Raw genomic sequence first — 23,187 nt, 5'->3', positions numbered from 1 at the left:
AAATAAAACGTTTAACTCGAGATCCCACGAGCAACTATTTTAACAAACACTTCATAAGCAATGTAAACTATAAACACAAACTTTACAAGCTCATAAGCAATGTAAATTACAAACATGAACTTCACAAACTTTTAATGGTCAAAAATCCCTATAAGTGTTCATATAACATTATTGCGAAACAAGACACTGAACCAATCATAAATAGTACCCAAAGGTTCATCTAGTCACGTGCCACTCGGATAGCTCTTAAGTGTTGTGCTAGTTAATATTCCGTACCACTCTACGAAACTACAAAATCCCATAATGATTACCTGGATAGTTTGTTTGTTTATGAACAATTTTACATCTATGCGATGATTTCACACAACGTACGTTTACAAGCTTAAAACAATCATAAAAATTAACCAAAATGAGACTATCAAACCTATAAACCCTCTACATGCCATGTAAAATATAAATAAAATTGAAAGACACAAACGAACATTACATCGAGAAAGAGCGATAGAAAAATACAACAAACGAGGCAACCACACGAAGGTGAAGAAATGAGGCCGCGAGGCCTCGAGATGACAAAGGCTAAAGATCATAACATTTTTAAGAAAATAAAAAATATTTTACTGGAATTGCAAAAAAAATAATATCTTAAGTTTATTTAAGATATCTGCATTAAAATTAAATCTCCATACAACAAAAATGCTTCTTGAGTTTCTAAGTACTAATCCCGATGACAATATTGGCCTGTAGAGAGAATTTTGCCCTTAAATTAAATCCTCATACAACAAAAATGCTTCATGACTTCCAAGTATTGGCAACCATTTGCAAACTCCTGAAGACACTTTGGATGAATGCTGAATGCAGCATATATATAATCACTACTAATGTCACAAGACCAGCTCGGGTGTCACATGATAGAAACCAAACACTGAATGAGCTACGGAACCAAGATTTGATGATTGCCAACCAGGGGGGCGTATTAGAGACCTAAACGAAACGAGCTATGAAGAGGAAAAGGCGTAGATAGACATGATTAACAGTGCCCACGAGACCAAAACGATGGAGAGAATGCACCATTAAGGAGCCACCACGGAATTCCCAAAAGGCCCCATGACCAATTTAGTGAAAAATCATATGAAGCCAAAAGCATCATCACCTGCACTACTCTTTGTCACTTTCTACTTCGCTTTTTACATATGCTACACCTGTCCATCCACTCCTACCACCTAAGTCACACCTGAAGAGGAGGGGAAGAAGGAACAACAAACAAACAAACAAACATAGAAACACACCTCAATTCTCCCCTCTCCTCCACCCCCTGCCCTGCCCTGCCCTGCCCTTGTCTAACACCGTCACATCACCAGCCTTGTTAGTCTTCGTTGTCGTCAGAATCGCCGTCTGAGGAGCTCTCTGAATCGGAGTCTGCACCAGCAAAGAATTAGCAACAGGAAGAGTTAACAACAATGGCGGACGTTGAACGTAATAAGATGCACTGCGGCTTCTGGATATACCGCTCGCCGAAGAAGAATCACTGCCGGAGCTGCTAGAGGAGCTGTCATTGCCAGTATCCTTCTGGATTTCCAACGAAGGATAAGTAATGGCGGGCAATTCGTCGCCGATGTCGACGTCTTCCTCAGCTGTGTCTCCTTTCTTGCTCTTCTTCGCTGCAACTGCTTCAGGCGTTTCGTCGTCAAACACTGGAGACTGCAAAGAGAGGTGACAATGGTATGAGCAAAAGCATTCACCAAGAGACGCATTGGAATTGAGCAGGAGGTATCCTCGTCATTACCCGCTCACCACCACCACCGCCTTCATCTGGAATCAGGGCAGGGGCAGCGACCACAGAATGGCCAGCGGACAACAGCCCGCTCGCAATTGCTTCCTGCCTCTTCATCTTGCTCATCAGCTTCTTGCAATTGCACAAGAATCGATCGAGCGCCCAAAGGGTCTCCGTGTCTAACGCATCGATGTCCAACTCGATCTCATCCCCGCTCTGCATCGCGTCCACGTTGCCCTTCCTCACAATGTGCAGAACGTGAGCCATTCTCTCCGGCGGCAAGCTCTGCAACCCCTCGCTCAGCCTATGCTTCTCGTGGAAGCTCATTGGCCTCTTGTCGGGGTCCTTCGCCTTGGGCTTCGGCAGCTTTCCCGGCGTCGTCCGCACGACATTTGGTTGCTGCTGCAGCGGCTGTGGCTGGTTCTGCGGATGAATCACAGGAGGAGAAACCGGCACCGGTGATGGGATTTCTGGGATCGGCGACGGTGGCGGCGGCGGATCAGGAACCTCCTCACGCTTCATGGTGCTTCGCTGCTTCTCGTACGTCTGGTAGACAGGCCTAAACAGCCCCTCAAAGTGTCGAAGGAACTGGTCGGCGAGCTTGTGCACCTCATGCCCCTTCGGATTGTAAAGCAAGGCGTTGTTGAAGGTTAATCGGATGTCAGATGCGAACTCCAATGGTGACGGGTAGAGGCCATCATTGAGCTTCTTCTTCACCGTCCCAAGGTCCATCGGGCTCTTGATGATCTGGTGATAGTCATGGAGGCCCATCCCGACGACGTCCACCGGCGAGTTGAACCAAACGCTCTTCTTGTGCTTCATCAGTTTCGACAAGATATGGCCGCACTTCTTCATCATGGCCGCCAGGAGCTTCTCCAACTCCGGAAGCTTCGGGCTTCTTGGGGAGACCACAGGTAAGGTCGCCTTGTCGCCGGAAACCCTGGTCCCCTCGGCCGAGGCCGAGAAGAAATCTGATGACGTACCAAATCCGGCAGATCGGGTTGCGGAGTGCATCTCCCTCGACTGGATCCGGCTCATGAGGCTCTGGACCTGGTCGAGCTCAAAGACCAGCCGCCGCTTGAGCTCTCTCAGCTCCATCTTCGAGCAGGTGGAGATGCTGAAGGTCACATAATTGCCGCCGACGCCGGCACCGGGATTTCCCCGCTGGTTGAGGCCGATAGGTCTTCGGTTGAACGAAGAGGAATTGTCAGACACGGCGGGAGCGGAGGTGGCCGGCGGCACCTCCTCCAGATCCATGGTCCGAAATTGGTCCACCCGTCCGCCGGCATGGCCGCTGGGAAACAGGTTGGGGCAGGGTCTAGGGTTAGGGTTAGAAATGGGGTTCTCCCTCATATAAACCTTCGGTTCTCCCCAGCATGGCTCATTGCTGCTCGCGAGGAGCGCCGACGCCATCAACGGCGGGTGTGGACCTCGGATCGGCCGGGATCCAGCGAGTTCTTATCGTTCCGGCGCCCCGAGGAAGGGGGTAATCATCGGAGGTCGAGGCTGGGGGTGGGGTCCGTGGCCGTAGGCCGAAGGCACCAGCCGCAGTGGCGGCGGCCGGTAAATGGAACGGTGAGGGAGAAAGACGACGACGAGGGTTGCGTCGAGGTTGGGAGGACAACCCTCGGCTTGGACGAGGAGGTAAGGGCTGGGTTGCTGCGCCTCTTAAAGGCGAGGAGATCTGCCCCGAGGGCGAGCCGGGCAGCGTCTCGACCGTCGGTTCACGAAGGTGGCGCGATCGAGCGACGGAGACGGGGCCCATCGGGCTGACCGGGACGGTGACCGGCCCGCTTGTCACGGACCGGGTTGATGGGACACGTGGCGGCCATTGGTGTGGCTCTTTTCCATCCCCGTCAGGGTGAGGTTGGGTTGGGTTGGAAGGTGGAAGTTTCATTTGTTCGTATGTCATGCGGGCAAGGTTTCATTTTATTTATCTCAACTCGTGAAGGACGACGGGGCCCACAGGAAGCGCGAAGAGCTGGCACAGGAGGCAAAAAAAAAAAAAAAAATCTTTCGATCCCACATGCACTAAGCTCACGCATACCGCGCGCCACCAACAGGTGCCCGCGGGGCCCGCCGTGACATACGCCGTAAGCGGGGTAGATTTCGGGGTACTCAAAAGGGGGGGGGATGGGATGGGGGTAGAAAACGGCTTACAACTCGCAGCAGGACCTTCCACCGCCAAAGTTTTCCTGTCCGCCAGCGAGGCGACGAACGCCAAGGAGGCGGAGTCGGTAACGTCGCGAACCCTCGCAGGGGTAAGACAACCGCTACCGGTGACGTTATCAGTAGCGAGAAGGAGGAGGCTTCAACGAGACTGCCGGGGTGGACGGCGAACCAAAAATTGACGGCTCACGTGCCGGAGGCGCAAAACGGGAACACCCTGAGATGTGGCACATCTCAGGCCATAAAAGAAAGAGGAAGTGGGATCCACCGGCACGTATCAGTCCTGCATGACGAAGACATCTTCTAAAAAGCCTCGTCTCCTGCAAGTGCTATCAACACATACAGGCTTATGTTACATATACACTTTAAGGTTGCAAGGAGACTGAATCAATATCTCATGTTCTTTAATTAAAAGTCCAATGCCTATTTTATAGAAGGCTATCAGGGTGGGTCCAGCCAATTAAGTCAACAATTTGAATAGCTAGCACATAGCAGGAGTAAGATTTTATCCGTCCACGCTATGAAGGCCAATAATAATCAGGAATATCTCAAAATTACAGACAATTATACCAACACTAACACGTTTGTCTTTGAGATCATTGTTACGTAACGTCTCAAGTTCCAATAGTTCGATATAATGAAGAAAATGAATTTGAATTAAAAAAACATCCAGCTTGAACATGCCAATGGAAAATGGGATGGCAAAGTTTGATACAAGTGTTTCGGTACATTGATCACATCTTAACATCTGGTAATCGTTGCTTATCTGCCAATGCTGTAACTTCCCAATTACAGACTAAAAGAAGAGAAAGATCGAGTGGATAGGCCAGAGGGCACTTGGGCCTAGAAACTATAAGGTTAAGCTAAGGTTGTAACTCAACAGTAAGAATGTTAAAAATGTTGAGAAGGATTATCTACGACATTGCTATTAATATCTAAAATTTTTACCAGCTAAACTAGTTAACATTCTAAAAATCAAAAAGTCTCATCTTGTCTAATCGCATGTATGTCTCTTGAGAATATTCACATATCTTTACAATTCTTTTACATTTTATGATTTATCAAAATTATGCCTAACTATTCATAAATAATATTTTTTGCTATGTTTTTCCTGGTGCTTCATATATCCACCCAACACTCTCATCACAACAATGCAACCTTTTGTGCATATTGCTTTAAAACCACCCCAAATTCAAATCCATATATAGTACAACTAGCACTGTGATCACAACATTTGACATCATAGTTTACATATGACGCAATTATGAAACACCAATAGATACATCAAAACTTTAACGTAGCTATAGATGTGTTACTCGAGGATAAAAGCAACTATGCAGATTCATGGGTAGAATAATTGCTAAGTACATAACTTAATGTACTCCTGTTTTGTGGCTCTGTTCTTGGACAACCAACTCGACAAGAAAGCTATAAGAAAAATAACAGCCCAAGGCATAGTCGGGACCAAGGAAGGTTGATGTACATGTTTGCGCATTACTAAACTAATCTTGCATGTGAAGTTGTGCATTTACAGAACAAATGTGAAGTGTCGGTTCAAATCATCATAATATAACATGTTTGTGACAACTGTGTGCCTTCTAGTAGTATATGGACAATAACATTAACAATAAGTTGCACGATGCCAACTATTTGGGTTGAGCTACACAAACATATTTATATAATCTTAGATGATTCTTCTTTATTTTATCTATTAAGATTTGATAACCGACCAAAATGTGATGTAAATCGAGCAAAACTCAAATTAAATTTTAGCATAGTATTTGTGAGATTTAACCTAGCGGTGACGTACAGCTCTATCCTACTTTAACCATGTCCAATATTATATTGCCTTTTATGCCATTTGTCATGATCTGACTTGATAGGATAATTGATCTATTTAACTTATTAAGTCTGAATTTTATTTAACAAGGATGTTATAAGCCTAACAAATATTTTTTATTTATTTTTTAATTATATAAAAGTCAGATGATCATACAAAATGTTGGGTCCCTTCATACTTTACTCTCTAAATAATATTTTTCATCAATCTCTTTCTCTTGTTGAATAATAGTACCTAAAACTTTTATTTCAAAAGCTTTTTTGTCACTCCGTCTACTATACTTTTTGTTAGGACCCTTAATTAGCCCTTAATGTTTAAGGTTTTGTCTATGCCCATACCATGAGATTCTTGTCTATGCCCAATAAGTTGGTTAACTATCAATGTATAAAAGCAAGAACTAAAGTGGATCCTTAATACAACCCCCAAAGCAAGTAAACAAAGAAGCATTTGAAAGAGTTTTATGCACCTAATACTTGCCCCATTAACATTCAAAGATCATTCCATTGATACCAGAAAGTCTTAGAGAATGTCCCAAAGTACATGGGAGTTTCCAGGTCAACAGAAAAAATGCTTTTCTAATGGATATAAATAGATCAATTACCAAGACTTATGCTGCACCAATTCACATGAAATGATTTGAGTGATTACAACTAACACAACCAAGTGGCAATTTTTAAGAATTCCATCTATGAAACTCAATTCTTTATGGGAAATTAAAGATACAAGTAAAGTTATCAAAGTAAGTACACAGCAAGACCACATTGGGTCTAAATCAAATACACACACGGTAAGAACACGAATTCGTGTCATTTTTGTGGGGGAAAGCATTGAGAGATTTAAGACAACACTACCATGAATCCAATTAAATCGACAATCGGAAACCTACATTGGCTGAAATTTTAAGGTTCAGCACAAGAAGTTGTGTTATGATTTGGAAAATTCTCCTCCAACATCATCCAGTTCGATTCGTTCTCATCCACAAACCAGAACAAACAGGATTGAGCAGCATAATCCTAGAGATTTAGGGCAAATAACATAGAAGAGAGGGGTAGGAAAAATTACCTGCGGAAGATGGTAAACGCCCATTGTTTGGTTTAGGATTAAGCGGATTCTTTCCCGACTGCTTCACAATCTCACGCTTCTCCACCGACTCTTGCCTGTTAGAGTCCTACAAGAAGGATCACGTCAACGGAACGTAGCGAGAGATCCGGAATCACTTCACACCATCATAGAACGATCCGGCCTAATAACCATCAGGAAGGGAAACAAAAAGGCGAAAGAAACCGGAGAAAGGGTTCAGCTACTTGCCGATCTCGGTATTCCTCCTCTCCCCGGAAATAGGGTTCAAGAAGAGAAAGGAAACAAGGGAGAGAAGAGCAATCCCTTTGGTGCTTCTTCGCTGATCCTGGATACATGGCGGCAGCAGAAAGAGGATCGGTGAATTCGAGCAGTGGGCCACTGTCGTCGCGCTCACCGCCGTTCGCCATCATCATTCGCCTCTCCAGTATATATATATATATATATATATATATATATATATATATATATATATATATGGACGAATTCGGCAAAGCACCGCTAGATTAAAATGTTTTGAAATATAATCCTTTTCTTTAAAATGATCGATTTTCTTTTATTTGACCATCACTCTATTGTTTACAACCTTTACATGCCCTTATCGTCACTCGTAAAAAGGGCAAGGGATTTTTCCGGTCTCATCGATCAGGAAGGAAAAGATTGACTCGTGCTCCTTGTCGTTTGTCACATGGGAGCAAGAAGGCAAATGATAGTGATAAGATATATTTTGGGTTCGAGTCATATCATAATTAACGTCACGCTACGCTCTCGTTAGGTCAATAAAAGGAGCGTTCTCGTGCCAAGTCAAAATCCGTACCAAGACGTTCCTTAGTAAGTCCCATCTCGGAAAGCTCGGGAAGGCATCATATGACGTCGTTCTGCGCGTCCCGAGATGACGATCATACAAAGGTACTATCTCGTCCCTCGAGAATTGGTCGTTATGCAAAACTCACGTACGACCGACCCTCGTACAGTAGTATAAAAATCCCTGACCGGCATATGGTCCAAGGGAAGGTAAAAACAAATCAACCAAGCACTGACTTACTCGTTGGAGAGCCAAAGTCGGTAACCACCCGACGAGGGCTATTTGTGCAGAAGAGTGACCACCCTCGAGTCACGAGCATCCCAATGGAGAGCTGTCAACCAGCGTTCCGACCAAGAGCCGCCAACCAACATCCCGACTGAGAGCCACCAACCAACATCCCGACCGAGAGACGCCAATGAACATTTTGACGCCAGCACCCCGTCCTGAGGGCGTGAACGATCTCGGTAACCAGCTTAGTCGGTCGAAGACTCCCGACATCGACCCGTGAACTAGGCCGTGCTCACTCATAAGCCATGGCACATCAGTTCATCAACAACTAGTAAACGAAGCATGCTACATCGAAACCGATGAGAGAAGCAAAGGCAATAACAATGGGATCAACGAAAGAAGATAAAATAACCTTTTTAGAGAAGTTATTTCAAAAAAAAATTAAGTAAAGATACTTTAAAAAAAAATTAAAAGTAGAAACTTTTTATGACAATTCACCATATAGCTTTTATTGAAGCACGGATAGTGCCATGTAAAAAATCCAAATTATGTAAAATCATAAGAAATTATATAAAATCTACTATATCAAAATCCAAAAGCCTTACTTGGAAATGGATGTCAGTCACGTATGTGCCTACTTACGTTATGAAATGTTGGAGCTTTCGTGTCTTTTTAAATAATGTGTGTGTGTATATATATCAATATAACAAAACAAAACAGATGAATTATATGAAAATCATGAGCAAATATAAAAGGTCTACGCATATGTAACTTAAAGTCGATTACAGGAGTAGAGCCCAATATTAAAACCGGCAAACTAACCCTCTCTAAATTATGTGGTCTTACGTGAAATCTAGGATGCTACTTCGGCACTGAGTCTCTGTTGGTTTTGCATGGCCAGATGTCACCTCCACAGCCTGCTACTTCCCTTGGAATCCTAATGCGATGGTTATCCATGTTTGTAATGCTCTGCAATGGTGAAGTCTGGTTCAGTCCAGGCAAGATGTCTGCATTCTCTGCATCATTATTTCCCATCCCTGTATTCTGGAATTGTCCAGCACATGGAGTGCCAACATAACCAGGATCATCTGCTTGGACTTGGATGGCCGAGAGGAAATCTGGGGATGCCCGGGATGGTTGCTGAGGATTCAGGAACTGGGGTGATCCAATGTTGGTCTGGAGGAGATGGTCGAGACCGCAAGCCAAAGCACCTCCGGTGACCAAGTCTTCTGCCATCTTCACCTGAAATGGTTTGGCAAAACATTATTCTTGTCTGTTATAAGCTCTGGGAAGTAACTGGAGTTCATGATTTGCGTTGCAATCTAACAAAGAAAGATTACCTTGATTCTCAACGCTTCCACATTTGACTTGAGAATGCGATGATTTGTGACTGCTTCAGTGAATTCATCACTGGCATCAGTTAGTTGCTTGAATAGGGACTCATTTTCTCCTCGGAGCTGATCCACCTGACAAACGACATGGGCAAGAAAAACTGAAAGTTTGAAGTGGATAAACTGGATAACTTGGCTTTCATTCTGAACATACACATTGTGATTACTAGAAACGATTTCCTTTCTTTTTATATGACTGAGATTTCCACTGAGCAGTTTTTAACAGATGTTTCAATATTAGAAGAGGAAAGCTTTGGATTTTCTGCTGCTCTTTTTTCTTTTTAATTCGTTCAATGTGCCAATAGTGACCGGAAGGAGGTAAGACAGGTTTGTATGGGGGATATGATGGCATTGAATCATGGAACACATTGTTCATCATGCAGAATTTGGAGAATAAATGGTATATCCATACATTCTTTTAGAAATTCCACTCAGACATAATTTGGACAGGCAATGAGTGGATGACAGATTGCATTGGTAGTTAGCTGACTTGCATATAATATATTTCTATGATTCCATTTGTCATGTGCTCCTTTATGTATACTCTTATTCCTGATATGAAAAACTTGCTGCTAAAGAGAGAAAAAAAAAAAAGAATATGTGAAGGTGTTTTGGCATTTATACAGAACACCCAATTTGGAGCATGAAGCCAATTTATTTAATCAGTGCTAGTATTTAACAAACAAAAGTGTGGCACATAATTTACCTGCAACTCGAGATCAGCTAAGTGGGCTTGCTTTCTCTTTCTTGATCGCCTAGCAGATTCCCGATTCGACACCATCCTTAAGAGCAAAATAAAATTTTGAACATGATGAACAATAAATTATTCTTTCCTACATCTTCCATGTTCTAAGTAAGAGCTACCAAATGAAGTATGAGGTTGAGTTCTAGTCAAGGAAAATGCAAGGAAAACCGTTTTCTTTCAATGAGTCATGAGACGACATACAACAAAGAAAGAAATATAAGTAGATTCTAACATTGAAAAAGCCATGATTTTATAGATTTATTGCCAACAGGAACATTGCAGCTAATTGTCTGCTAGAGAATAGAATATTTTGGACTTCAATCAGCTTAACCATCTGTCTGTCTTTCTTTATTTTTGCTTTCCAGAAAGTGCACTGGTTGAACAATCGGTTTATTTTTCCTCTTTTCATTATTATGGAAAATTAATAGGATGACCAGATAGAAGATCCAAGGAAATCATGCTGTTTGATGTACCTTCGCATCCGCTTCTTGTCTATGACATCTGTGCTTTGTTCGTATTGCCCACCCTCTGTCTCTAAGGACTCCTCATCTGATTGCTCAGACCCACTTGTTCCTCCAAGAGCTTGACTAACTTTTGCTGTAGGCTTATGAGATGAAGTTGGTGTCTCAGCTAAAATAGAATTGAAAAGGAGAAACAAGAATTTTAGTTTGCTCGGAACTTGGATAGCAGAAAACTAAGTTTCAGAAATCGACTCGCCACCATTGAAGTGATGAGTTTTCCAGAAGTTAATTCCAAGGAACAGAATTCATGATTCCAAAATTGAAAAAAAATGGATTCACAGATGTACACCTACAATTAGTAAGAGTGGTACAGCTGAAATGTCCTTTTACAACCACGAACTTATTTCATGCACAAATCTTCTTCATAACAATGGGCTGCTTTCTTCATATCAATTCAACTGAACTATTTTTAAGAAACTCAATTAAATTTAGTTGAAATAAAAGAAACTAAACAACTTTTATCTATTAAATAACAAATGGAATTCAAATTCTGACAACTTATGCTCTCAGATTGGAACTGGGTACTAAATAGTTATGCGCAATTCCTGGCACTAATGAGCTTGGTCCACCTGATAGGGAGCTTTTCTGTGTATTTTTGGCCCCTAAAATCAGTGAATCAGAAATTTTTCCATCATAATATTATTTACACTAAAGGGATATATTTACAGCAAACAAGGGGATGCATGTCCTTTATACCTTTTTTTCTTCTCATCCTCACCATTTCCTTCTCTTATAGAAATTCTAATAAAATTTATTCTCTGACCGTTCATGTTGACAAACTTTCAAGAACCATTCAATCAAACTACCAAGATCTAAAATGATTCAGTTCTTCAAACCTTAATGACGTTCAAAAAGCTGTAAAGAATGAGTAAAAGATAGGTTACTTACAGAGTAAGCATTGATCTTGATTGGATCATTAATAAATGATTTAGAGTTTGTATGAAGTTAGGAAAAGATCAGAATAGAATTTTAGAAAGCTTAAAAGGGTCAAAGATTTTATTACTTCAATTTTTGGTGATTGAGGTTTCTGTAAGAATATACTAGGTAAATTTGCCTGAAAATTTTACACTTACTCAAATATAATGTTAACTTATTACCTTGCTATCATAGTGAAATATGTAAGAACAATACATTCAAAAATGTAACACAAGATGATAAAATAGTGACAAGTGAATAGAAGTGCAAGATACGAGTGAGAACAACAGGATTTCATTAAGTTCTCTTATACAATGACATAGTATTGAATTAAGTGACTACTAATTCTAAAAGCTTAAGCTGATAAAAACTGATCAGACTTATATTTCAACTCTAACAAAAACAGGGTTAAGGATTCAGCGACTGAATTGAGGAGCATTCTTGGAGATCAAGAAGATTATAAGTCCTGATAGTAAGAAAACCTAGCTCAACTAAACTGTAAAAGGAAGTAAATCTGACTATACATGCTATCTCTAATTTGGATTTGGTATCAAAATACTTCAAGAGCAAACTGATTGTGTTTGTAGAACCAAAAGGATAATTCCATGGTGACTAGTTCTTTCATTGTCCACCCATCTCCACACAGTTATGTTGTTAAAACAGTCTGATTTCTCAGGCTGAGCTATTAATGCTTAGGCACAGTGGCAGAAAGGTTCTCATGAACAGAGAAAGACATATCACCAAGAAGAAGATGTAAAGAACGGATCATATACCACACATTGATGACTGAGACTCGATGGTTGCAGAGATATTGGAGTTCTTGGGCGTCAGGTTGTGAGACCATGCATGGCTTCCCCCGGTGAGCAACTGCCCTCCGCCACCAGCCAAATGACAGAAAACGCCGTCCTGCTTTGATTCCCGTTGCCAGACGAGAACAGAGATGATGAAGGCAGAAACGGATTAGTCCAGGGTCGAAGAAGAGATCGAGAGGGGAAGGGAAACCGACAAGAAGCCACTGGAAGAGGGGGGGCGCTCACCCGATCGACGAATCCGAAGCCCAGAGACCCGGGGTGGAGGAGATCCTCCAGCGACGGCGGAGGCGGCGAGCTCAGCTCGTCGACGTCGCCGCCGTCCGCCCGGAAAAACGCCTCCAGTGCCAACTCCGACGGGCTCTTCTTCATCGCGCCGCCTTTTGCCTGCCTGCCTGCGCTTCTCCCTAAGCCGATGCGCTTCAGCACAACGTCGATGCAGTGGGCAATAAAAAGGAAAGTAAAAGAAAAGAGAGATGCAAAAAGACATAGGGACAAAAGAGGAGGGACGGGAAAGGGGACGGCTCGACTAAAACGCCATCGTCGTTTGGTCATAATAACCAGAACGCCCCTCTCCTCAAGACAGCCTATTATGCCCGAAGAAGGGGTAAGCAATAGGTTGGGCGATGGGGTTATTTAGGGGATTTAAGGCGTCGGGTAATGGATGTCGATTTGGATCCGCACCGACCAACGGAGAAAAGCAGGGAAAAGTTTGGGGGTTGCCATCCGATGCGCATAACTCGAAGTAGAAAGAAGAGACGGCTCGAAAGCGTTTCTCTATATGTTTATGAGTTGCCCACTCGCGTACCTGCCCGGTGACCGGTAGCAACGAGGGTTTCGCTGGATGACTTTCGTGGGCCCCTTCCAGGGTAATCGACGAACCCGTCGGTAGTGCGTCGCTGGAGGAAGCTACGGCTTTTATGTCGTTGGCTTCCGCTTTCTCGCCACGTGGGACTCTTCCAGGTTCAGCTGTTCCCCCCTCCGCTTTGCTTTCGTTGACGGTTTGTTGACGTGTCAGTATGCGGCTCGTTTCGTGGGACCGCAGGGAGTAGGCTCTGACGTGTCTTGAGGTCATAACGTTCGTAGTTCTCATCATCTCGGCGTGCCGCGGTCCAAAATACCGTTATAAAGCATCGTAACACAGTCATCGCCGAGGATGGTGATTAGTGGTGTTTATTTTAGATTCCATTAGCTGATCCACTTAAGCCAAATAAACAAAGAAGAATATCTATTTAAAATTCAATCTGATAAATTAGTTTATATTAACTTTTGAACTAGTTTGTTTTTATATAGGTTTACAGTATTTTTGTGATGCCATACTTCGATTCTTCTGTCTTCTACTCAAATAGATTATTAACTAAATTAATGACATAATAATGTGTGGTGTTGGTGAATAAATATGTCGTGACTGTGAATCAGTATGACTCGGTCCACGAGTCGATATCGGGAGTCTTTTGCCTGTTGAGTTTGGCGCCGAGGTAGGCCGGACCCTTGCGACGGGGTGTTGATCAGCATTTCTCAATCCAGGTATCGTCTACGTTAAGCAACATCTCTCTGTTTCCTGGCTGGTTGGCAGCTCGCCTTCGTACACTAGATGGTAATTCACAGGTTGAGACGCTCGCGGCTCGATGGTGGTCACTTTCCTACAAGAATGGTCTTCGTCGGGTGATTCCCAACTTTGGCCCCTTCGACGAGTAAGTCAGTTGTGGGTTGAATTGTTTTTGTCTCTCCTTTGGTCGGATACCGGTCAAGGGCTTTTATATTATTGTACGAGGGTCGGTCGCACACGGGATCGACATGGTGGCTGATTCTCGGGGGATGAGACGGTACTGTGCGGTCGTTGTCCCGGGACACACGGAATGGCATCAGATGGTACCGTCCCGAGCTTCCGGGACGGGACTTACCGTCTCGGTACGGATTTTGACTTAGCGTGTAGGGGTTCTCCTCTTGCTGACCCGACGTCGGTACGGATTCTGACTTAATGTATAAGGGGTGCTCCCTTGACCCGACTGTAGTACGACGTGGCATCAGTTGTGACGTGTCATTGACCGAAAGTATATCTTATCATGTGGGTTAGCTTCACCCCATGAACTGGTCAAATATAAAAGATTGAGTTCCTTTTGGTCGGTCATTACGTAGAGACAAATTTGGGAATCAGGAAAACTGAAAGCACTAATGGGAACAGAATCGTCCTCATACTTTTCCTTTTTGGGCATCGCCAAGGAACTCAAACAACAGGTTTTTAAGTAGAGTGAGCGATGTCAGGAGGGCTTACTTCATGTCATAAAGTTCATCAAACAATTTTGTACTGGAATAACCACAAACAGATTACGAAGAAATATGCAGCATTGTTAAGGTCAATATATTGAACTGGAGAAGGTATGAATTAACACCCTATCTTCAGGCACAAGACGACATGAACAGGCTGATCTGGAATCTTTGACTCTAAAATCCCCAAACAACAAGAATACTACCAATGTCTTTTGATCCTTGTTCTTATAGGTTTCAACTATGCTTACAGCAGTATGTATATTAGTTAATCCATGATCATTTCTGCTCCATTTGTGAACTCCCTGTCGTATCCATCAGCTACCAACTCTTCTCATACCCGCTGCAAAAAACCTTGGACAACGCGGATCATATCATCGTCGGAGGTAATTAAATCACTACATCAACGTCGATGCCAATGATACCATCATCTCTCATCATCGACCGAACATTAAAAAAATATTTTTTTACTAACATCGTTAGGATAAATTGACATAGATGTTTCATTTTCATAATTATATAAACATCAATATAATTTTTTAAAATATATAAAAAAAACTAAAAATAACTAACTATATTGAATAATATAAATTCAATTAATTAATTAATTATTTTTAATATTTTGATCCTTATATTTTAAAAAATTATATCGAGATTCTTATATTTACGAAAGTAAAACATTAAGATTCCTATATAGGATTAATAAATAATTTCACATGATTAAAAATTAAGAAAGAATTTTCTAAAGTAATAAGGTTAAATATTTCACTCTTATAAATATAAGGATCTTAATATAATTTTTGAACGTAAAAAGATCGAAATATTAAAATTAAATATCTTATAAAGATCTTAATATAATTTTTAAAAGTAAAAAAATCGAAATATTAAATTAATTAATTACATATATAATTAGCGCAGCAGAACCTATCACGTCGCACGAAGCTACGCCACCGTTAACATCTGAGACGTCCACCTTAGAAGAATAAGGTATACAAAAGTGTTTGTCGAAGTCCATCGTATATCACAAACCAACTCACGTTCGCAACCCTCAATTACATACACACATGCATACATACGGAGACATACATATATTATTTGCCGAGAAAGAAAGCGGAGTAGGAACGGTTGGGTGTCAGTCAGCCCACGACCAGGGAGTGGCCGTCGTCGTACTCCTTCAAGTCTTCGATCTTGGCCAGCGCCTCCCCCAGCTCGCATCGCTTGTCGGCGTCCGTGTCGGAGCAGGCTAGGGCTATGTGGAGCAGCTTCAGCATCTCCCCTTCCCCTCCCTGCGTCCCCTTCATGTTGCTGTCGAACACCTCGCCCGTCCACTCCTCCCTCACCACCGAGTTCACCCAGCTGGCCAGATCCGTGCCCACCCTCCCCTGCCGCAGGTAGTTCGCCGGGAACTTGCCCGTCAGTATCTCCAGCATCAGTATCCCGAAGCTCCACACGTCACTCTTCTTGCACGGCTTCCCGCTCTGCACGCACTCGGGGGACTTGAAGGCCACCATAATCTGCGAGGCGTGGGTCCTGTTCATCACCGGCACGAGGGCGTAGTCCGACAGGATGGGCTCGAAGGCGGAGTCGAGGAGGACGTTGGAGGACTTGAGGTGGCCGTGGGGCACCGTCAGCATCGGCAGCTCCTCGTACAGGTAGGCGAGGCCTCTGGCGACGCCTTTGATTATTTTGAGCCGCGCAGGCCAGTCCAGCGGTGGAAGGTTCGACCCATGGCCGCCTGAACGCACGGGTGACGTGAAATGTGTCATGTCGTGGTGCCCAACACGTGTTCGAGGAAAGGTCTCTGTATGGGCTTACTTACCGTGGAGCATGTGAGCCAAGCTCCCATTGAAGACGTAGTCGGTGACCAGCAGTTTCTCCTCCTTGCGGTAGTAGTAAGCCACGAGGGGAAGAAGGTTGGGATGAGACAGCCTTCCCAGTCTCCTCATGTGCTCGTGGAAGTCTTCTCTTCCGACTCCGTTCATCTCTTTGAACCTCTTCACGACCACGGCCGGGCCTTCCAGCAGAATGGCCTTGTAAGAGGACCCGAAGTTGCCGCTGCCGAGAACCTCGGCCGACGCCCTGAGCAGGTCTTGGATGTCAAACTTCACCGCGCCTTCCTTCACGAATATCAACTTGCCCTGCTCCTCCTTGGGCACCTTCTTCCCTCCGCCGTGGTGCGCTGGGCGATGATCCGGCTTGTCTGCCGGCAGGTGCTCGATCTTTATGGATTTACTGGACGGGGGTTGGGTTGTTTGTGCTTCTTCTTCCTTCTCCCGGCGCCGCGCGATAAGGATCAGCGCTGCAACGACTAGCAGTATCGAGATGGTTATCGATATGATGGCGATTATGAGCGCCGCCGAGAGCTTCGTTGAAGGCGACCCGCATGCGTCGCTGAGAGGTGCGCCGCAGAGATCTTCATTGCCTGCATGGGTGAGAAAGCGTCAGTTTGAGCTGATAAGCATCGCTTACTCTATGAATGAATCTGAAAGGTGTTCATGTGATGTTTTCTCTCGTCTTAAACACGAAAGCTTCACAGAATCATTTGAGAAATGGAAGAGGAAAATGATTTTGTTGTCTCAACATATAAATATCGGATGGATTGTCCCAAATGATGCTTTCGAAGGATCAAAGCCCAATGAAGTCACCTAATCACCCTAATCAGATGAAAAGAGAAATCAATCCTTTTTTTGTTGTTGTTGAATTCGATTCTTCGTTCTTAATCAATCAAGAAAACTGATCGATACAACCATCATTCCTAATATGATTGAGGACAGATTCATATGCAGAACTTTGGGATAAATATTGTAATTAGATAGCCACAAATCCAAAAAGCTTTCTTTTGGTTCGAAGCATGCATATGAAGACTTGTTATGCAAATGCAGAGGAGGAAGACGCACCCTCGAACCAATTAGGGCTCATCTTGGCGAGCCGGTGGGGGATCGGGCCCTCGAGGTTGTTGTACGACACGTTCACTAGCCACAATCCCGATTGCCGGAAGTCCGGAATGTGGCCCTCGAATTGGTTGTCGTCCAGCCTCAACTCCAGCAGCCTGACCGCCCCCACCAGCGAGCCCGGGATGCGCCCGGTGAATGCGTTCCGAGACAGGTGCACCTTCTTCAGCCACTGCATCCCCAAGAACATGGCGTCCGGTATCGCCCCGGAGAACTTGTTCGCGGACAGGTATAGGGACCTCAAGGCGCGGAGCTTGGACATGTCCGGGATCGACCCCTCGAAGCTGTTGTTCTTGAAGCTGAGGGTGCGGAGGGCCGGCAGGTCCACGAGCACGTCGGTGGTCAGCGCGCCCGACAGACTCATGTTCTCCAGCTGCAGCCCACGCACGCTGCCGTCCAGGTTGCAGAGCACGCCGGCCCACTGCGTGACGTTCGCCCTGCACGGGCTGGATCCCGCGACCCAGTTGTGCAACGCCACGTCGCCACCGCCGGAGGCCAGCGTCTCCTTGAACTTGAGGAGCACGTCGGCGTCGCGGGCCGCATCGGCGGCGGCGTCCTGAAACGGCGCGAGGAGGAGGAAGAGGAGGAGGAGGAGGAGGAGGAGGGGGAGGGGGAGGGGGAAGGGGAAGGGGAGCAGCAGGGGCCGCAGAGGCCATGGCGTGGCCTGGTCGGCCATGGCGCCGCTCCGGGGCCTAGCGGCGAACAGGTGGTGGGCAACGTAGGCCGTCAATGGTGCAATGGATAGGATCGCGAAGGAGGACAGATTTAGATGGCATGGCTTAGGAGAGAGGGAGAGGGGTTGAGCGATGGGGGGAAGAAGGGAGGGTGGTGGAGGAGACAGGGGTGGACGTGGGAACGCCTAAAAATAGAATTATATGGAACAAGAAAAATAAAACAAAAATGTTGGTTGGTGAGCGGAGATAATAGAAGGTATTCAAGTGTTCCACTTGGCACGTCTAACTGTGCCTTCAAAAAAGGCATCGAGCTGTTCCCAGAGCAACACACCACACACCACCCCCCCGCCCCCGTCTTCCGTACCCAAAATTGTACCCCACATCGGCTTAACATCTGATCACCCTCTGTTGCACAATATTTTAGATGCAAGCGAGTCATGTCGAGCAATAATACTCAACTAATTTTTTAGATGTAAATATTTAGGATAAGTAGTTTACGAAACATGATAGCTGCTCAGTAGCTTATTTTAAGAAAGAATATATTGACAGAGTACGCTTTTCACAGTATGGTGGTGGGTTTGTGGTGATCACGTCGGGGGAAGGACGCATCAGGCGGCAGCTAAGCATAAGATGATGAGCACAAAGAGAGTCTGATGAATAATATATCAATCCATGGAGAATTAGGAAATGTTGTGTTGGCTTGGCATGTGTTGATTTCCACATGTTAATTCTTTTATTTGATTTGCATTACAAGGATGTGCTATATTTTCAGCAAAAGTAAATTAATCCATGAATTTCTGTACTAAACATCGATATATGGTTCTATTAAGATTAGAGCATAATAAAATATTTGCAGCACTAGCTAAACCCCTTATTGACATAGCTGTTTTAGCTCCTGTTGAGTTGGATGAATCAACAATTTCTGATTTGATGACAAAAGAAATCCTCTTGCAAGAGTTGAGAATGAAATAATAAGCAGATCCAATTCTAGGTCGAAACATAGCTGACTTCAGCATGTGAGACTAAAAGATACAAGCTGCACAATAAGCATTAGCTATAAAGATACAAGTTTGACAGTATAGAAGAGTCTCCATATTCTGTAAATGATTTTAGACATCAGCTTCAAAGAGTTGGATGAGTTAACAAATGAGGATAAGATTTTTGAAGTACATAAATTCATGTCATTTTTCTAATGATAAACTGAAGTGTCGAAGAGATTCATATAACTGTAAATCACCTTCGATAAGCTGATAAATCCCATTGCAGTATAGTATCAGACTTCCAGTAGATCCTCATGACAAAAGTGAACTTGATGAGGAGTTCATTTTTGAATGGATACTGCACTGGAACCAAAACAAAGAGTTAAAGATACAGGCCATATGAATTTGTTAAATACTATCAGCTATTTTGATCTACAATGATTGAAGACTTGCACAAGCAGATTACCTCTTAATAACAGAGCAAGAAAACCATAAGAGCGAGTCTGCGCTGGCGCCTTGCCTACATTTAGAACATAAATGTAGCACGACTAAATCACATGCATCACCAAAGTACAAACATGAATAGCATGCAATCTTCATCATGTTGAAACACTACCAAACATTGGTCAGCCATTCACAAAGGACAGGGCTTCAAATTGTATTACCCCCCACAGGTTTTAGTGCAGTGGAGAATAGATGCCTGAGCAATAAGCAGAGGAAATCCATTTGTAGGTAAGATAAAACAGAAGCCAATATCACAGTAAGCCAGTTGAGATTCATGAAAGTCTGCTGGCTTGGGTGTAATTATCAAGCTTCAAGAAACAGATAGCAGTTTCTTCACATCTCGATCAAGTAATTTAGCTTAAAACTGTCAGGATTAATACAAGTCAAAAGGAACAAAAACAGCATGCTCAAAGACGAGAATTCTTGCAATTCAAGTTATAAATATATCAGTTTACAACATAATTGTTCCTGTATGCGAGATCTGACCTGCTGCAGCAAAACTTTATGAGAAAATTGTCTCATAATGCCATTGAGTCAATGGCTTTGATGCTTTCACAATCAGCAGATCTGATCAGCTCAGTGAATTGATTCAGAGTGTCAGCAAGCCCCCCAAAAGCTTTGATCAGCCGATCAGCTTGGCGCCTAGTAAACTCTATCCCTGCAGCATTGGGCTTTGACAAATCCACTGGAGAAGTATCCAGACCAAGATTATCTTCCAGTTCTTCTCTTAGTATGGCATGAATTTGCTGAGCACTCTCCTGCAGCTTACTTGCCATGTCTCGTGTCTTTTCTCTATCCTTCTGAATCTCATCCTCTGAATTCTCCTTAGAACCTGAAACGTTCGACATGAAATAACTTAATGGCACCAAAAAAAATAGAGAGGTTATATATATGGAGTATAATCATCAAACTCCATAGTCTGAGTCCCAAGTTTGTTGGACAAAGGCTTTAGAGGTTAGAATTTTAAACTTGTCCAAGCATATGCTATTTCATCATGGCAGTAGCAGAATGTACTACTACTGAGGTGGAACAGTTTCCTAGAAGAGTACTTGGTCTTTTAAGAGATATATGCCATATGCGAAAGACAACACCTAGCAAGCAATACAATGAGAGTTTGATAAAAAGATATACAGCAGTAGAGAAATTTAACTTTTTCTTGATAGTTCTGATGGTATTTGCGAGAAAGAAAAATCGATGCTGGGTGCAACACTTGAAAATGTAGGGAATAAATAAAAGAGAAGACATTCCATAGGGAACATAAATAATCTTTAGGAGAGGCATAGAAGAAATACAGAAAACCTTGAGGTGGAAATTGCAGAGTTGCATGAAATGGAGAAGCAAAACAAAAGGTAATGAACTAAGTTGTCAGTCATTCCAAGATAGTGGTCACAAGTTACGGACCAGCACAAGACACTTGGTCATAAACAAAACCAGGTAATACAAATAATAAAAGAAAAGACATTCCAAAGGGGATACAGCTAGTCTTTAGGAGGCACAGAAGAAACATACCAAACCTTGAGGTAGAATATGCAGGGTGGCATGAAATGGAGAAGCTTAACATAAACCGCTGAACAAAGTTGTCTGCCATTCCAAGATAGTGGTCATGCAACTAACGACCAGCAGAAAAAATTGTGGCTATAAATAGAACCAGGCACAAGCACAAACATTTGACGGCTGGTGCCACAGATATGGCATGGCAAGGCACGAGTGGCTATTTACTTTGCCTGTGCAAACTTTGACTGGTTTCTCTAGCGTCCAACAATGCATTTTATCAAAAGATGTCATAAGACTAATAACATTCTTACGTAAAAGGTGGACTAGCAATGAAGCTCCTAACTAATATTACAGATTGCTTTGGCTAAGCTAAAATTTTCAGCTTATAATTTGTCAAGTCAATTACTTAGTAAGTCATAATAACGTGTTAACTGCATGGAGATATTCAGAAGTATGCATCAACAGGCACACACTGACACTTATGAATAGCTAAAACGCATTGGTAGTCATTCATCATAAATACTACATAGCCAAAATATAGCAAGCTTTTACCCAAGCGTTTTGGACAGAGATTCACCGAGTATGAGGAAAAGAGAATCTAAAATTGCATCAATAAATACATACAAAATATTCCACTTCCCAGTTATGTTTACGGACGCCAATGGAAAAACTGTTTATATATGTTGAATTTCTTCCTATGCAATTTGCAGCAATTACTTCTTTTCTTCATTGGTAAACAAGTCTTGGAATTGCGTATATTATGACAGGATGCATTCGCGATATATAGAATTCAACTACTTGTATGATGCCAACCTATGCTCACGATTGACAAATCTATATCTTCCCGGCAAACAAACGAAAAGGTTAATGGCCAGAATGGAAGTTGTAAATATACCCTGAGCATTATTGACATCCAGCATTTCCGCCTCCGCCGACAGAAGCAGGTCCTCCGAAGCACCGGCTGCATCAACAACATATTCTGGATTGGCCTCGCCCCGCCCCGCCCAGTCCTCCTGCAGCTTAAGAACCGCGCCCATGGAGCTAAAGACCTCCTGGTCGAACCAAGTCGGGAGCCCCAGCTGCTGCCTTCTATCGCCGTCCAAAACCCAGTAGGAGCCCTCCCCTTGACTGGATTCCCACTCCCTGATTCTCCGGTACCCGGCGAGCAGCGACTCCCACCGCCGCTTGCACTGGTTAGAGGATCGAACGACGTCCAGGGCAACGCAGTTGTCGGAGATCATCTTCCACTTCTGGTAGGAGGAGAGAGCCTTGAGCCAGTCCTCGTCCATGGCGGCGATCTCGCCCACGAGCACCAGCGATTCGTAGGTGGTCCAGTCGGGGGCGGCCTGCGAGCGAGTGCATCGAGAGGAGCTCGCCGGCGCTGGAGGGCTACTGGTGGCTGCGCTCCTCTTCGCGCGCTGGTCCTCCTTGTTCTTCCTAGGGGTGGCCGGTGGAGCCCGGATAGTGCCGGGGTGCTCCATTTGCCGGCGTAGACGAAGATGCTTCAAGAAGATGCTACGATCTCGAGATAGAATGGATTTGACGATGCTTTCCTGTGTGCGGGTCGGGATCGGCTGTCTTCTCCGCCAGTAAAAAAAAGGAATCGGCCGATCCCAACCGATTCGACGGATCCCAAATACCGGCGACGGGGAGAGAAGCGGAAGAAGAGTAGGCAGAGGAGGGGAAGATCACCAACTTGGTCACCGGGATCTCCCGCGCGTTGGCCTGTCGTCCCCGCCGCCTCTTATGACCGGCTAAAGAGGGTGGAGTGCGTGGTGAGAGTATCCAACGGGAAGGATTAAAGAAGGCTTTTTATTTTTTGGGTTTTACATATCAATCCTTTCAAAGTTTGAAAATAATCTCATTACCCCTCCATATATATATATATATATATATATATATATATATATATATATATATATATATATATATATATATATATATATATATATATATATATATATATATATATATATATATATATATATATATATAGAAGATTTAGATTTTACATATACCTGAATATTTAAATCTTTCAATTATGT

The 23,187-nt window shown here is 43.7% G+C and overlaps 4 protein-coding genes and 1 long non-coding RNA gene across 9 annotated transcripts; all 5 read right to left on the bottom strand.

The window, feature by feature from the left end:
- Positions 1-998: 998 nt before the first annotated feature.
- LOC135629328 (transcription factor GTE7-like) lies at positions 999-3,569 on the bottom strand. Its single transcript, XM_065136537.1, has 3 exons — positions 1,784-3,569; positions 1,506-1,698; positions 999-1,416 (listed from the first exon to the last, which is right to left on the bottom strand). Exons 1-3 carry the CDS (start codon positions 3,182-3,184, stop codon positions 1,364-1,366), a joined length of 1,647 nt encoding a protein of 548 aa, XP_064992609.1. The 5' UTR covers positions 3,185-3,569; the 3' UTR covers positions 999-1,363.
- A 2,900-nt stretch (positions 3,570-6,469) lies between these two features.
- LOC135629329 (uncharacterized) lies at positions 6,470-7,277 on the bottom strand. The gene is made up of 2 exons (XR_010493196.1): positions 7,089-7,277; positions 6,470-6,937 (listed from the first exon to the last, which is right to left on the bottom strand). It is a non-coding gene; the product is annotated as an uncharacterized LOC135629329 (long non-coding RNA).
- A 1,317-nt stretch (positions 7,278-8,594) lies between these two features.
- Positions 8,595-12,725, bottom strand: LOC135628701 (bZIP transcription factor RISBZ4-like). Of its 2 annotated transcripts, none has more exons than XM_065135529.1 (6): positions 12,500-12,725; positions 12,236-12,371; positions 10,500-10,656; positions 9,988-10,063; positions 9,231-9,356; positions 8,595-9,132 (listed from the first exon to the last, which is right to left on the bottom strand). In XM_065135529.1, exons 1-6 carry the CDS (start codon positions 12,641-12,643, stop codon positions 8,752-8,754), a joined length of 1,020 nt encoding a protein of 339 aa, XP_064991601.1. In that variant the 5' UTR covers positions 12,644-12,725; the 3' UTR covers positions 8,595-8,751. The 2 variants fall into 2 exon arrangements, with proteins under 2 accessions (XP_064991601.1, XP_064991602.1); XM_065135530.1 differs by having other exon boundaries at positions 12,236-12,368; positions 12,500-12,724.
- Positions 12,726-15,486: 2,761 nt separating this feature from the next.
- On the bottom strand, positions 15,487-18,393 carry LOC135628723 (pollen receptor-like kinase 1). Its single transcript, XM_065135578.1, has 3 exons — positions 17,437-18,393; positions 16,359-16,961; positions 15,487-16,274 (listed from the first exon to the last, which is right to left on the bottom strand). Exons 1-3 carry the CDS (start codon positions 18,164-18,166, stop codon positions 15,676-15,678), a joined length of 1,932 nt encoding a protein of 643 aa, XP_064991650.1. The 5' UTR covers positions 18,167-18,393; the 3' UTR covers positions 15,487-15,675.
- Positions 18,394-19,163: 770 nt separating this feature from the next.
- On the bottom strand, positions 19,164-22,914 carry LOC135628909 (trihelix transcription factor ASR3-like). 4 transcript variants are annotated; one of them, XR_010493096.1, is made up of 4 exons: positions 22,038-22,914; positions 20,135-20,480; positions 19,611-19,664; positions 19,164-19,507 (listed from the first exon to the last, which is right to left on the bottom strand). XR_010493096.1 is itself a non-coding variant. In XM_065135890.1 (3 exons), exons 1-2 carry the CDS (start codon positions 22,621-22,623, stop codon positions 20,167-20,169), a joined length of 900 nt encoding a protein of 299 aa, XP_064991962.1. In that variant the 5' UTR covers positions 22,624-22,914; the 3' UTR covers positions 19,900-20,012; positions 20,135-20,166. The 4 variants fall into 4 exon arrangements, 2 of the variants coding, with proteins under 2 accessions (XP_064991962.1, XP_064991961.1); XR_010493097.1 differs by having other exon boundaries at positions 19,164-19,502; XM_065135890.1 differs by lacking the exons at positions 19,164-19,507; positions 19,611-19,664 and adding an exon at positions 19,900-20,012.
- Between the last annotated feature and the right edge of the window lie 273 nt (positions 22,915-23,187).

The sequence above is a fragment of the Musa acuminata genome, chromosome BXJ3-1 (assembly GCF_036884655.1).
Source record: "Musa acuminata AAA Group cultivar baxijiao chromosome BXJ3-1, Cavendish_Baxijiao_AAA, whole genome shotgun sequence".
Classification (NCBI taxonomy): Eukaryota; Viridiplantae; Streptophyta; class Magnoliopsida; order Zingiberales; family Musaceae; genus Musa; species Musa acuminata.
This window is presented reverse-complemented; position numbering and strand designations above follow the sequence as displayed.

What these genes read in the sequence shown, in the direction of transcription:
- LOC135629328 (XM_065136537.1), bottom strand. Translation starts at nt 3,184, where the DNA reads ATGGCGTCGGCGCTCCTCGCGAGCAGCAATGAGCCATGCTGGGGAGAA. An exon ending in GCGGTGGTGGTGGTGAGCGG is followed by an intron (nt 1,699 to 1,783) that starts GTAATGACGAGG and finishes CTCTCTTTGCAG; the next exon opens with TCTCCAGTGTTTGACGACGA. An exon ending in TGATTCTTCTTCGGCGAGCG is followed by an intron (nt 1,417 to 1,505) that starts GTATATCCAGAA and finishes TTGCTGGTGCAG; the next exon opens with ACTCCGATTCAGAGAGCTCC.
- LOC135628701 (XM_065135529.1), bottom strand. Translation starts at nt 12,643, where the DNA reads ATGAAGAAGAGCCCGTCGGAGTTGGCACTGGAGGCGTTTTTCCGGGCG. An exon ending in GTCTCAGTCATCAATGTGTG is followed by an intron (nt 10,657 to 12,235) that starts GTATATGATCCG and finishes ATTCTATTTTAG; the next exon opens with CTGAGACACCAACTTCATCT. An exon ending in TAGCTGATCTCGAGTTGCAG is followed by an intron (nt 9,357 to 9,987) that starts GTAAATTATGTG and finishes GTCGTTTGTCAG; the next exon opens with GTGGATCAGCTCCGAGGAGA.
- LOC135628723 (XM_065135578.1), bottom strand. Translation starts at nt 18,166, where the DNA reads ATGGCCGACCAGGCCACGCCATGGCCTCTGCGGCCCCTGCTGCTCCCC. An exon ending in GAGCCCTAATTGGTTCGAGG is followed by an intron (nt 16,962 to 17,436) that starts GTGCGTCTTCCT and finishes TCACCCATGCAG; the next exon opens with GCAATGAAGATCTCTGCGGC. An exon ending in CTTGGCTCACATGCTCCACG is followed by an intron (nt 16,275 to 16,358) that starts GTAAGTAAGCCC and finishes CCGTGCGTTCAG; the next exon opens with GCGGCCATGGGTCGAACCTT.
- LOC135628909 (XM_065135889.1), bottom strand. Translation starts at nt 22,623, where the DNA reads ATGGAGCACCCCGGCACTATCCGGGCTCCACCGGCCACCCCTAGGAAG. An exon ending in GGATGTCAATAATGCTCAGG is followed by an intron (nt 20,481 to 22,037) that starts GTATATTTACAA and finishes CGAACGTTTCAG; the next exon opens with GTTCTAAGGAGAATTCAGAG.